General features: G+C 39.0%; 1 protein-coding gene across 2 annotated transcripts in view; it reads left to right on the forward strand.

Moving 5' to 3' along the window:
• The first annotated feature begins 5,192 nt into the window (after positions 1 to 5,192).
• The window catches only part of LOC104949846 (E3 SUMO-protein ligase PIAS1-like), a 54,938-nt gene continuing 45,375 nt past the window's right edge, over positions 5,193 to 14,755 (forward strand). Inside the window, exon 1 of one of the 2 annotated variants that reach the window (XM_010776275.1) lies at positions 5,193 to 5,222. In XM_010776275.1, coding sequence (XP_010774577.1) covers positions 5,199 to 5,222 — 24 coding nt within the window. In that variant the 5' untranslated portion in view covers positions 5,193 to 5,198. The other variant, XM_010776276.1, reaches the window with a different exon arrangement.

Raw genomic sequence — 14,755 nt, forward strand, 5'->3', positions numbered from 1 at the left:
TTTTATCCTCACTTATTTGTGTGTGTCTTTGCTGGTGTGAGGCTGACACCTGCTGGCCTCCGTACAGAAGGACATCACGAGCTGATCATATTTCCTCTTATTGTATTTGAGTTCAACATGATCTCTTTCATTAGGCGGCTACATCAGTGCCTGACATGTCCAGTCGACTTATGAAGTTTGACGTGGAGTCAGGGGAGCAGGCTGATCTAATAGTGAAATCTAATTCTTCTGATGGGAGCACTAATAGATATTGATTACACGGCTCTCGGTCCCTGGATGCTTCCTTCTGAGAGAGATACTCACATAATGTCACTGGCACACGATGAATGTTAATTTTCTGTGAACGTAATTGCCCTCCGTGGCAGAACTGCTTCCCTGTGAATACTAACAAGGCCTCTGAAGATGAACAACACTGAACTGCTGTGGGAATGATTGGCTGCTTTAATGGGTTTTCATTTAGCTCTTTAACATTATATGTGTGGACAAGCATGGAGGGATCATATGACAATAGGTCCCTGGGCACACACATGTCAAAGTGTCCCCCAGCCCCACCAATCCTCATAGACAAGAAAAACAATCACAGAGACCCAAAATGCCCCAAATAACACCGCCGAGTGTGGTTATGAGTCTCTTTGTGGTGGTTATTTATATTTGGTCTTTGTTGCTTCTTATTGTGTTCGTTTTTTTATCTCCTTTTTCTTGTTGTCACCTATTTTGTTGTCTTCATCTTTTGGTGGTCCGTTTTGTTTATCTTTACAACTCTTTAAATGGTTTTGTGCATCTTTTGAGTCTCTCTGCATAATTGTGTGTATCTTTATGTTTGTTCTGCACCTCATCTGGGTGGTTCTTCGATAGCCGCAGTGCATCTTTATTTGGTCATTTTGTATCCGTGTCATTTTCCCTTTTTGTGTGAAAATGACTCGTCTCTTTGTGCTCTTTTGCATATTAATCTGGTGGATTTGCGTCTCTTTTAGTTGTTGTTTGTCTCTTTGTGGTTTCAAAAGCCCCTTGCCCCCCTGGGCCAGCCTGGTAGATTTACATACAATACAATACATGAGCAAAATATTTCAGTGGATTTCAGGATTTTTATAAATTGGACACTAAGGGGGCAGAAAGCCTTAAAAGTAACTGACTGCATCATTCATTATTTCATGATCATTTTATAATTGTGCAACTTTATAATTTAAAATAGGATTTAGGGCGCTCATTCAAAATGTGCCCCATGTTCCCACAGTGCTTCATGGTGCATGTACGTACCTACAATAGCAGTTTATCTAAACCAAAATACATTGGAACATTTATTATGGCATTTATTGCCAAACCCAACAATGAACTAGAAATGGTATATATATATATATACTGTATATAATCTTGTAGCTGGCAGAGATGCAACTGATTTGTTTACATGTTTTATGTTGTTTGTTTAATTTAATCTAGTAAAAAAAACAATAAACTGGTCATATTTTTAAACATAGAACCATAATCTGAGAGAAGAGGCTTGTAACTTTAGCAGTAAGATAAAATGTACTATGAATCTTTCTTTCAATACATCACATTTTGTGTTATAAATACATAGAGAATATGAAAAAGAACAAGTGCATTTAATCTGAGAAGAATAGTTCACTACTGGGATTATCAAGTTATAAAAACAATTAATATGTTGTATATTATATCCTTCAAGAATTTCTGAATTCATTTTCTATATCATGACACAGGTTTTTATATATTGCAATAAAAAAATTACACAAACAGTGCTGCAATTTAGTATTTTATCCGTATCCTTCAACCCTGCTTTTGTTTACACATTGTGGATTTGAGCTGTCCTGATTCAGCACAGTGAGTGCATTTACACAAGCCCACATTAAATCCATTCACTGTAATATCAAACATTTTAAAAGAAGAATCATGTTTTATCCTGCTGCTGGTCGTATTGTGTCTCAGTATTTGCATTGTGCACTCATCATCAGTCATTTGCTTGTATAAACATGTGAACTGAGCAGACACCTGTCCCATCACTGGCCAGCAACAAAGCAGCAGATGGCAGCGATGCATGCTGAAATAATAAAACCTCTGTGATTCTAGTTACTAGTTTGTCAAAAGATTATATTTTGTATACCAGAGGAAATAAGCAATATCTGATAATAGATTTGGGCCTGAAGCCTAATGTGTTTGATGTGATGGCGAATTCTGTATAAAAAAACATTACACTAAGTAAAGATGTAAAGATGTCAATGCTTAGGAACAAATATAATTCGCAGGCTGATAATACACTGAGCAGGACCTGAGAGCTCACTTCACGTCATTATTGTTTCATCTTTATTTGAAATGAGAGGGCGCCATCTGCTGGCTTTCCCTTGCTCTGAGTTTATTGAGCCACTGTGTTGTTTTTTTCTTAGCCTTTTTTTCTGAATGTACTAAAAGCTGATAGAGAAGGCAGTGCTGTTAAATTAAATCCCCTATCCCCTTGCCTTGCCTTGCCTATATGACAATTGTCTCGTCATACTTTTAGAAAAGTAAGTTCTGGAGACACATCTCACCACAACTCTCCCGCAGGATTTGGAAAACTTGTCCATGCTTTTATCTTCAGTAGAATCGACTAGACTCTAATGGTGTCTTTGCAGTTGGGTTTAGGCCCAACATAAGTTTCTTACCTCCTGCTAAATAATTAACCATCCAGATCTCTCAGGTCTTCAGGGACTGGTCAGCTTTCTGTCAGAACAGAGTCAGAACTAAACATGGAGAAGCAGCGTTCAGTTATTATGCTCCAAATATCTAGAACAAACTCCCAGAAACCTGCAGGTCCGCTGCAACTCTTACTACTTTTAAATCCAGGCTGAAGACCTTTTTTTTTGCCATTGCTTTTAATTTTAATATCTCAAACTGCACTCTAACTTTTATTCATGTATTTTTCTTTTAATGACTATTTTATTATCTTAGCTTTTTAATGAATGTTTTTAAATGCCATTTTCTTAATATCTTTCGTTTTTGTAAAGCACTTTGAATTGCCTTGTGTTGAAAGGTACTATAAATAAACTTGCCTTGCCTCACCTTGCCCAACAACATACAAACAATGCCTTTACATTTTCTTCCAAAAATGTATGTTTTTTATTTATTTAAAGGTTCAATTATTCATTATTTTCTAGAGACTGTAGAGGAAATATTGAATAATTAATTGTGGTTTGACAAAAGATTGTCAAATAATACAAATAATTCTGCAGGGCCCCTGTTTGCTTTACGGCTTACTTATTTATGACAAGGATGTAAAAATAATAAAGGCAAGGTTGGGCTTGTTAGTCTAATTAGAAATCTGAGTCACAATTAAGTATTATAGACTCACTCACTCAGATTAAACACCTTATACATTTTAATGATTAAACTATACACAATAATACAAATACACAAAAAGCTAAGAGTACAGCAGAGTCAGCTAATATTAAATGACATGACATTGATCTACAGGAGGGTCAAAGGTCAGAGTCACTTCAGTGGGTTTAGTGACTCCTGAATCTGGAGTTTGAAGCTCTTTGTCATTCTTCTACACAATTAAGATATTTTTCAGAAAACTCATTTGTTTTGTTTGCTAACCTGACAGAATATATATTTTAGACGCCTAAAAAAATTGCCCAACATCAGAATATTTCCTCACAACGGTTAAAAATGGCTGCAGGTCCAACATTAGATGCATCTCTTCTTTTACATTTTGTTATTCAAATGTTTTACATTTGAAATGAAACGTACCTTAAGTTAAGAGTTGCCACAATATCAGATTTTCCTTACACTCTTATTTTGGCCGAAATAAGTATTGGACATTATTGGGATATCTATATCAAATCTAAAGATACAAATATATACAGGATTCAAAATGTAGTTTTTTCATTAATAATATATAATAATATATCTATTGCCTTTCTATCGTTGTGATGTCTGCGTTAAGAACATAATGATTGTCAAACTTGCCATTACTTCCCTTTGATTGAAATGCTCTAGTGAAACAGGAGGATTATGTCTAGACTTTGAAATGTAGCTTTTCTGGTGAAACAGGGTAGTTTACATTTTGTATATAAGAAAGAGAAAGGAATGTGGATTGACAGGTCTATTGAAGGGGCAGTTAACCATTACAAAAGAGAAAACTAATATTTGAAAGGATTCAGCCAATCAGATAGCTTTGGGTATATTTTTCCATGTTTTCAGCTCAACCCAATGGAGGTGGGTGGGATTTTGTTTGTGGAGACTGAAGAAAATATGCTATTTATTAAATTATTTGTTCAGATTATGGGCATATGGACTACTTCTACAGTAGTTCCACTGAAAACTGAAGGGGAAGTTGCTGTGAAACGTCTTCAAATGTTTTCATTGTTTTTTAAATTTTCTGTGGCTTCGAGCAGCACAATTGAGTACATTTTTAAAAACAAGCCCAAGGCAAATGCTTTATTTATGTACGTTATGTATATATATGATTTTTCTATTCGAATTTAAAAAAAGAGTTGTGTTGGACTTATTCTATTCTTTAAGACAATAATGAATTCAGAGTGCCAGTAGCTAAACTACAGGCTGGATAAACGAATATATTCAAATTGTTTTTATTAAAGAATGATGTAACCCACAGAGCAGCAGGATTTCCTGGCCCTCAGGTCAGCGTTCAAAGATTCAAAGGTTTTATTGTCATATGCGCAGTAGCTACAGTGCATAGTTATGGCAAGGAACATTTTAAATCGCAGGCTCCTCCAACAGTGCAACATAAATACATATAAGACATAAAACAATACAAATAGTGCAAAAAAGAAATAGTATTGAAATTAAATAGTGCAGGTAAATGAGTAGAAGTAAGAAGTAAACTATACACATGTAAAAAAGAATAAATGAGCTAAAAACGGAATTTAAATCAAATACTCTGTTGTTAATAAATACATATGTCAAATAAATATGTATTGGCTAATGGCCAATGAGTTAATATGTGTTAAAAGAACACTGTAAAGCATTATTATATCTGATTACGCTAAACAAAAAATATACTAAGACTTAAGAAGCCAAAATAAACAATTAAGATAATTTAAAGCTAAGATTCTGCCGCTGTTTTTCCCACCCATTTTGTGAGTACCTGAACGCACCCCTGTCTCTGTGTGCGCGTTCACGCAGGAGCTCAGCGCGTCCCAGTCATGTGACAGCAGCTAACCACGCATGCGCAAAGAAAATACAAGATGGCGGAGAGTGCGGAACTGAAGGTAAGGCGCAGCCTGAAATCGTTGTAATTTTACTCGGTTACTAAGCGCTTGGTTGTCAAGTCCTAACGCCCGACAGTCATTTTTAGCATTAAGGTAATCAAATGTTGTCATATTGTATTTCTTAGCGCTCAAATGCAGGAGCAACTTTCTTGTATCGACGAGCATGTTTATGTTGATATTGACTCTCGCTGGTGAGAACCGTTTTCTGAGCAGCGGCTGGCTGAGCGGCTTTCACTTTAAAAAATCCTCTGTGTGCTCTTTAACCCCGGAGACAGGCACTCACCTCCGGGCAGCATCCCCGCCTCTGTCCGGTGTTTGGGTTATATATTTGAGAGGGAAAGTCCTGAGCTGCAGAGCATTTTGTCCCGCTGATAGTGTGCAGACTGTGTTTGAATGTGACAGCGGCTTGGTGTTTTAAAGCATGCACACATGGACGGATACTGCTCACTTGGGATGTGCATGGTTATAAAGTTTAGAAAGACAGAGGTAGACTGTATGCAGCTGCAGTAACGTCACCTGGTCTGCTCGTTCACACCTGCGCTCACTTTATCTGTTGATACAATTAATATACTTTGTATAACGGTGGCCCACGCACCGTTATACAGAGGACACTCAGGGGGGAGAGAAGTCCTTTACTTTTACTCTCTTACTCTTTGTCCTCTTTAAACAGTGTTTTCATTTATTTTTCAACAATAATAAGTCAAATAGAAATACATTATTGGAAAACTTTACTGTGGGAGAAAAGGTAAAACAATAAAATGGTACAAATATTTGGTAAAAGTCAATATTTGTTTATCCTCCCGAGAAAAAGGTAAAACAATAAATTGGTGCAAATATTTGGATACAAGCTAAATAAGTACACATATATACCTCAGCCCCTTGCTTGTGTTAAAATACTTGTATTATGTTTCAAATAAAGTGAATACATGGTAGTGAATAAACAGTGGTGTAAAAACTACAATATTTTATTCCAGAATGTTGTGAAGCAATAATATAAACTTGCATATTATTGAAATACCGGAGTACAGTACAAGTACCTCAATTATATTAAAATGCAATACTTGTCATGTTGTATAAACTTGTATTTAATAACTTTGCACCACTGAATATTCATCGCTGATGCACCCTGCCTTTAACATGATTCTGTTGTCTCTGTAGCAGCACTTTAACACTGTTTTAATTTAGCCTTATGAAGCAGAGTTGGAACATATCTAGCAGTTATTGATCACAGTCTTGAGCTATTTTTAGACTTTCCCCCGCTGTGTTTCCACTGCCTGGCCCTGTGGATCTATATGTGCTCCTTTGTGCCAGCTACTGTTTGTCTGCACACTGTAATGAAGCCTCGTCTGCTTTGAACAGCCAGATGTGGTCCTACTAAAGGCTTTCGTTGATTTAACTAAATGATATTCTCTATGTAGAAGGCTTCTTAAACTTCTACATTTGCTTGCTTTTTCATTTTCTTAATGTAAAATGAACACTTGGGGCTGCTGTCAACAGACACAAATGTTCCATATCTTTATGTCAGATAAAAGTGACATGCCCACAAATCTACTCTGACTAATTTTGTCTGACAAAACCCCAAGTAAACGTGGGGATTTTAAACAGCTTATTCATTACCAAAGTTATTTCATGATGATTTCAGCTCAGAGGATGGAGGGGTTTTTGTGGCTATGCTCTTTAGAATAATCAGAAGAATCGGTGTCTTGCTTAAGGCCGGACACTTTCATCCTCCATGAATTTTAACCTAGCGCTGTGATGCAGTAATGATAGCTACTGAGGAAGCTTTTAAAGATGCAGATTTTTTAATTCACCCAACTGTATACAACCACTGTAGACAGATAACATCAACAGCTGGCCTGAAGTCTTTGTTTAAAAACAAGTGAGGTTCCCTTCAGTTGTGATTCACTGTTGATTGATTTGGCTCTTTCTTGCTGTCTTTAAGTTTCATAACAAGAGTCAGTTACTTACAACATTTCTGTCAAAATCCCCCCTCTGAAAATATATTTTTCTTGGTTGTAGGTAGAAATATTTCTAACCTGATGTCGAAATAACTCTTGAGGAAAGAATAATACGAAACTGTCAAATATGAGAAGCTGCTAAACCTTTTCTGTTACATTTGTTTTTACAAAACCAAAATGCTCAGAGACTTCAACCCTGTGCACTTACCATATGGTATTATCTTCAATGGTGTCTAATTTCCAAGAGAATATTACAAGTTTGTGAACATAGATTATAAAGTGATGGCCACTTATGTCGGTATCATTAGTTTTAAACCAAAAGTACTCTGGGTAATTTTTTGTATCATTGGTAGTATTATTTTATCGTCCAGGTTCTCAAATAATGTGCTAGTATTATCCAAGCCGCCAGGAAGTACGCCGGACTCGGAGGAAAATATTCGTTGTGGTCAAACGGCAGTACTACACCTCCGTATCAGTCGCTGGGCCCGGAAACACTTTTTCCCATTGACTAACATTGGGAAAGAGACGTCTGTAAATCGTTGGATAATATTTTTTAAACTAAATAAACTACCCAGTATGAACATTTGTATAGCCCTTATTAAAAACATTGGCTCCTCAAGTTGTAAAATGTGCTAATAACGTTATTCTGAGAGTTATTTTCCTCTGCATTATGAACACGCATCTAACCCACAGGACCGCGCCGCCCGGCACGTTCATGTGACGTGTTCCGTACTACATGAGTTTTACCTTTACCCATGGATGCACAATAAGAACAGATTATATGTTTATATGAATACTTTCGTGACGTTTCACTCTCGCAAAAGTTGGGCCATTTTGTCTTCATGCGCCAATGAGCAACTCTCATAGGAATGAACGAGGCCCCGCCTCCCACGCTGTATCCAGTTCTTATTGTACATCCATGGTATTATCCCACAAACCAGCAGTGACTCCTTGATGCTCTTCCCTGACTATGAGCACATTTAATGATGTTTTTAAGTATTAATGGCGTAGGGCATCTTGCATTTTCAAAGCACAGTCCGCACACGTTAAGGTGTGACATAGCAGGGGACATGGCTCAGACAGTTCACAGGAAACCAATTATACTTTTAACACAACCAAACAATAAGTGTTTTTTATTTCATCTTTATTTTGTACTCGTTTGCAACAGGTACATGCATGAACAAACCCTCTGACGTTTGTCATCTTGTCAAATACATTTTGTTTCATTCAATGATGCCCAGACCTCTGTGGGTGAGTATGGACGAACCTCTCCTGAGAATTAGATTTTTTAGGTGAAAAATATAATAAATTGATAATCAAAAGCTTGATTCATCTGATGGTTTGGCCTAGCATGTGACCGCTTTATTTGTTTGATTTCAGTCAAAGAAATGTTCGTCCTTCAGAGTGTTGGTTAATGGCAAACTTATCAATTAATCAAGATATTCCAAAAACATAGTCCTTTGGTAAAAAAAAGAAAAAATACCCAGAGTTACCTGAAACCAAAAGTGGCGTCTTCAAATCGCTTATTTTATCTGACTCATATTTAAAATTCCAAATATATTCAGTAAACTAAAAAAAGCAGCACATATTTGCAACTGAGAGGCTAAACATTTGTAGTATTCGTCCTTGAAACATTACTTTTTGCTTCACGTTTGTTCACGGTTGGCCTAGGCTTTGTATTATAGATTATACCCCAAATTGGTGCATCGATCTGTATGCAGTCACCTTAGATGAAAGCTGTTTGTGAATGCCTCTGATGTTACCAGACCCTAAATGTATCCTGTTGCATCGCTTTCTGTTTGGTGGGCGTCCCGATCCGCCTCAGCCTCTTTGAACTGTCTTCTCTGTTCTGCGGAGCTGCAGCAGCTACCTGGCAGTACAAATAACTGTCTGTGTGTGCTGGCAGCTTATAGGTGGAGACAGTCTATTTGTAGAGCCTGTGGCTAGGTTAATCCCTAATGATACAGGCCCTCCGCTCTGCTCCCCAACATCCTTTCAACACCTGCCTATTGCTCTTGTTGTCATTGTCATTATCGCTGCAGTTAATTTTCAGTTTAAAGAGAATTAGACGTTTGAAGTCACAAAGAGTGAACCCTCTCAGCTGAGGCTGTATTTAAAGCTTACATGCATGCGCAGATGTTGGCACGTGTGTCAATCTCATACTGGAGGATTAAGTGTTAGCACTCGGTGCGTTTTACGACATCATCTCAGCCATAAGGTAAAAAGCCAAATGGTGATCGGTGGATGAAACACAATACAGATGTTGCATGTCTCGTCTCTCACAGACATGTCAGAGGTGTTTAGCGTTGAACCAGCTGTTGTAGAGAGTTATTGCCATTTCCTTATTCTAAGCATTAAGGGAAAGATATCAGACGGGCTGCCAGATAAAGACATAGAACATACTTTGATCCTTCAGGCTGCATTACATACTGTACATTCTGTATGTTCAGGGAAAGCAGCATGAAAGCTCTCTATTGTCAGCTTTCTTTTGCCCTGTGAGAGCACTTGGTGTCTGCAGCCATCGACTTGTGCCCGGCTCTCGGCGAGATTGCAGCTTTCTCTTAACTCCCGTGGTTATTTTGTTACACAGTCCTGTTGCCGTGGTAACATGTCACATTTGAGACGGACATGGGTAGGTAGCAGTTTGGCGCTCAACGTGCAATTCTGACTGGAGGAAGAAAGGCCGGCTTTTCACTGGACACCTTCTTGGCAGATATTTTAGGTTTTTTAAATGTTGGACTATCAGAGAGATTTTGCTGTGAATCTGAAATAAATAAAAAATATAATGTCAAGTTATTTCTCCATCCTGCTGCAGGCTTTAAAAGTGTGACTCCCTCCAGTTTACTTGAATTTGGTCTGTTGAGATGCATCAAGATTAGCTGTGGTTGAGTGCATTATGTTAGACGTTGTTCTGGCCTGATAACACTTACTCCACAGGTTTCCCAAATAGTTAGACGGTTCAATTCATGTTCCCTCTTTAGATGTCTTTCTTACTTTTATAGATAAACGAAAGCAGGCTGTGTCATCAATGAGAAGAAAGAAACGTGTACTCTGCAGAAGGTGTTAGTCTTTCTGGGCCAATAGCTTCCTCTCTCATGTCTGTTTAACATCATGACACCTGCAGGGGGAATACAGCCAGCTGGTGAAGGTGTTTCTGCTTTTGGTTCCTGAACAGGCAGCTTAGAGGGTTAATGTCTAATAATAGCAGTGAGCGCAGGCAGTGGCCTTTCCAGTGACCTGTGACCCAAGGGCCTGCAGCTTAAGACACTGGTGCACCAAAGGAAGTAGCCCGCTGTGAGCGGAAGACCCCTCTGCTTTCTTTAAGAAACTGCATTTGATCTTTTACTTTGATGATACATTGAAATGACAATGTTGTGGTGATAAAGTGGGTAACCTCTTACCTGTGAAATAATGGTAGTTGATTCTGCATTCAGTGTTTTTACTGCATTAAAGACATGTTATCAGGTTATCAGCTCTGTTAACCAGCAGATGATTGTAGAATATTCATCTAAAAATGCCCTTTCTTTCTCTTTCCTGTAATAATAGTGAATTGATTTCCTTAGATTGTGGTTTTATCTTTTGAGTCATCGATAGGTTGAGCGTGCGCAGTGAAAGTGGATGAAATGACAGCTGCACAGTTACACATATTGGTACCAGGAGCACTATGATTTAAGATGATATTTAACAATGACACATGTTGGTAGGAAAGACAAATCTTTAAGAAATGGTGCCTTTACTCAGGAGTGTAGTGTGCAACACATTATTGAGCCCTAACTCACAGTCTTACTTGTTGAGCCATCATGATATTTATTATCACTGAATGTCTAATAAGCTCAGATTTGATAAAATACTATTTAATCCCTTTTTCCTTGTCAGAAATGCTATATATTTCTTTGAAGTTATTAGACAAAATGTCCCATTGTACCCTTTTACTTGTATTGTATTACATTAATAACCAGCGCTACCGCCAATATAAAACAAAATGGATTCATCATCTTGGGTAAAACAAAGTATTAGATTGTGATGTATCATGAGGATCTTTTTTACCTGCTTGTTAAGTTTAAATTTAGAAATATAGTTCATTTTCTTCCCATCATGCAGCTGTAATGAGATGTGAGGCAGATTAGAAATGTAATTGGGACTTCACTCAGCACAGAGCAGCCTGATGCTCCAAACCAGGCTGCCTACTTTCTCTGAATGAATCCTGGACAATAGTATCACAGAGAGTTTCCAGGCAGCGCTAAGATGTAGCCCCACATCAGAGAGGCCACTTTGATGATAAAAAGGCATGGGTGCACTCTCCCTGCAACATGTTTCAGGCCACCTTATCTTTCTGGCTACTGTGTCAACAATTTCCCCTCCATCTCGGTGAGACCTCCTCCAACTCTGCAGGATTAAAAAGGTGCAGAGGGCGAGGGCAACTCGTGGGTGTCTTCCTTCTCCTCCACTGCAGTGGGATTTTGTTGTCCACAGTCTTTACCAGCTTTTTAGCTCTCGTTCCTTCCTTCCTTTCTTCCTTTCTTCCTTCCTTCCTCCTTGAGCAAGTCAGTGATAATCAAACAGGTGTTATGCCCCCGCTCAATTGTTTGTTCTTTGCCATCACACTAGTTAGTCAGTGTTTCCTGCCAACTGTCTTTGTCCACATACTTGGCAGCAAATCTGTGTTGGTTGGTTGCTACCAGCAGGATGTACCTGCACTGTTTTGGCAGCAGATTACAAACCTTCCCTGTCATCACATCTTTGTGCCATTCAGCATGGAAGAAGATGGGCTTCAGATTCAATCTGCCCGTGGCAGGCTGGGACTAGACCTCTGGAGCCTCAGGTGTGATGGCACCGCATTAAACACGCTAATGATTAAAAGGGAAACCGTTCTGAACTCAGTCTAGCTGGGTTGCATGAACTGATCCTGGTTCGGGAAGAAATGGCCCGATCCATATTTGAGTCCCTAACTTTTGTCTTATGTTTGATCCACAATGTGCAAAGTGATACCACAGAGGAAGGATTGAGAGAAAACAACAGGCGAGGTATTTCAGAGTTAAGCCTGAGTCGGAGTAGCTGGAAGGGGGGATGGGAGGACAGAGAGGGGAGGAGGGTGGGGAGGGAGTTGGCACTCAGTACAGAGCCCTCTAGCCGAGAGTAGGAGCTTTATATAATGGCCAGGTACTGTGCAAGCACTGTGGCAAAGATCATTTCAGCTTCCACAGACACCACAGCTCGAGACCTATTCACCAAAACACACACACACACCCACACACAAACACACACAAACACACACACATCCTGCAGAACCTTTGCTGAAACTGCTTGGCACAACATTATTAGCCTCACCATCTCCCAGGCTCCTGGGACACAGAAGTACTGCGTTTCTGTTCACATCCTAAACCCATGCAAAGTGCAGCAGATTTGTTTCAGCTCTGCTACCCAATGTGGAGCTCAAAGGGTAACAATGCTGGTTGCTAAAAGCTGCTACTTCGGTCTGGTTCGGTGAAACAACCTGCTCCTTTGGGACTCTAGTGGAGGTTTTACATTACCTTTTCCCCATTCAATCTCATGCTCGTTTAACCACTTGATCTGAATGGGTTGTCAGCTGATCTTTGTTTGTGACTCTCCATCCCGGGTTCAACTCAGGTCGGACACCAACTGCCTTTGGTGAACAGAGTGTGTGTTGGGGGTGGACATTTTATTTAATTATATTGACGTTTAAGCATCATTTCACAAAATGCATACTGGAGAAGAGCTAGAGACACACATGTGATTGTCTGGTATGCATCCATGGCCAAACCTTTTTTTTACCACGATCCCTGGTCTGTCTGCTTTAGGCAAACCTATTTGCCAACTTGCCACGTCGCTCTGACCAACACACTCAATATAAACCATTTTTGACTGGCTTTGTGGTGCAGTGGAAAAACACTCACTGTGCCAGCAGCTGTTCATGTCACACAATCTGGCATCCAGTCAGATGATCCGTTTGTGATTTAAACTGTAATTTTGCTCATTTAAGACAGTTTTAATCTGAGAGTTTAGCTTCTTTATTGAGACTAAGGGTTTTTGAATATAACATGTTTAAATTCCCCAAATGAAGGCACTTCAACCCTGATATCGTATCTGCATTCAACACTAGTATTTCTATCAAGACCCATCTCAAGACCTGTGAACCTGCAGCATACAAATAATCATATCATTCTGTGCATTCAAAACATATACTTCAGTCATTTAACATTTCTGTGATGATGTTAACGGTACCTCCATTTAGCTCCCTTACATGTTCCTACAAGAGAAATAGTAGCGGCAGTATTATCAGGAGAAACTTGCTGTCTGACATTTCTAACAGGTAGGAGATTGTATTATACAGTATAGTTAGACCGTTTTGGTGATTGATAGAAATTGTAATCCTAACAGCATGTGTGTGAGTAAATACAACACACCCAAAGATGTGTTCAGACTAACATGTGAAGCTTTTAAGAGGAATATCATGACATTGCTGAAGGCTGCAAGAGTCAGAATGAAGGTGTGGTCTAGAGACTCCTGTTTCACTGCATTACTTCTCAGTGTCGGCAAGAAGGGAGGAAAAATATCTATGGTGTTCACTGTCGCTTCAGGCAATGGGAGAAAAGAAAGCATACCTAAACCGGGCCCTTTTAATCCTGCACCCAAGGATTAATTTCTAAGCAGGTGAAGTTAATCATTATCCAACATCTCTGTGGGAAAAGTTGGGTTTTAATCTAGTTGAGCAGCTTTATTCCCATACACACACAGACAGTGTGGTTGTGTGCATGTCATATGATAATCATGGGATTGAACGCTACATTGAGGTTTTTTGCACACACCAGCCATTTGGCCAGCACATGCGATCACTGCAAGTTAATGATCTGCGCGTGGGTCCCGTGCATTGTGTGTGAGAACATGTCCCCCCCTCTCATGCTAACTCTCTGTGGCACGCAGGCACCGTCTTTGTGACACTCCTATGTGTGTGCAACTGAATTGAAGCACTTTGCATGGTAGCGGTGAAATATTTGATTGTGTGTGTGCACTTTACATTTGTGGATTCCTTGTTATAATTTTCCCCTTTTTAAAATGTGTTAGTTGGATTAAAGTTAATTGGGATAAAATAAACACATAAAAACAGCCAATAATGGACCCCTTTCACTGTAGACGTTTTGACATTTCACTCGAGGAGGTTCGCAGTAGGGTGCTGATTGTAGTTTCTCTAACAATTAAGATCCTTAATATAATCAGAAAAAAACATCCGTCTAATTGTTGATTAGACGGATTTAAATTAAAATGACTCTGAAGGTACAAGAGCTGGTTTGCACGTTGCAATAAGATGTGAGTTTTAATTCTTTTTAAACCTCTTACTGATGCAGTAGTGTCACTGATTCTTTCTCTCTCACACACATTAGGCATAGAAACGAGCTATCTTCAGTTTAGTGATCTGTTACGGCCCGTCCACACACAGGCATGAAAAAAATCTTTCAAAGCTTCGCCCATTCACTTGAATGGGGTGACGTAGAAGATTGTAATCTTCGCCGAACGGCATTGTGGGGAGCGGAGCATGGCTTTGCAAGCATCACGAGC

The sequence above is a fragment of the Notothenia coriiceps genome, unplaced genomic scaffold, assembly GCF_000735185.1.
Source record: "Notothenia coriiceps isolate Sejong01 unplaced genomic scaffold, NC01 NC01_scaffold00016825, whole genome shotgun sequence".
Taxonomy (NCBI): Eukaryota; Metazoa; Chordata; class Actinopteri; order Perciformes; family Nototheniidae; genus Notothenia; species Notothenia coriiceps.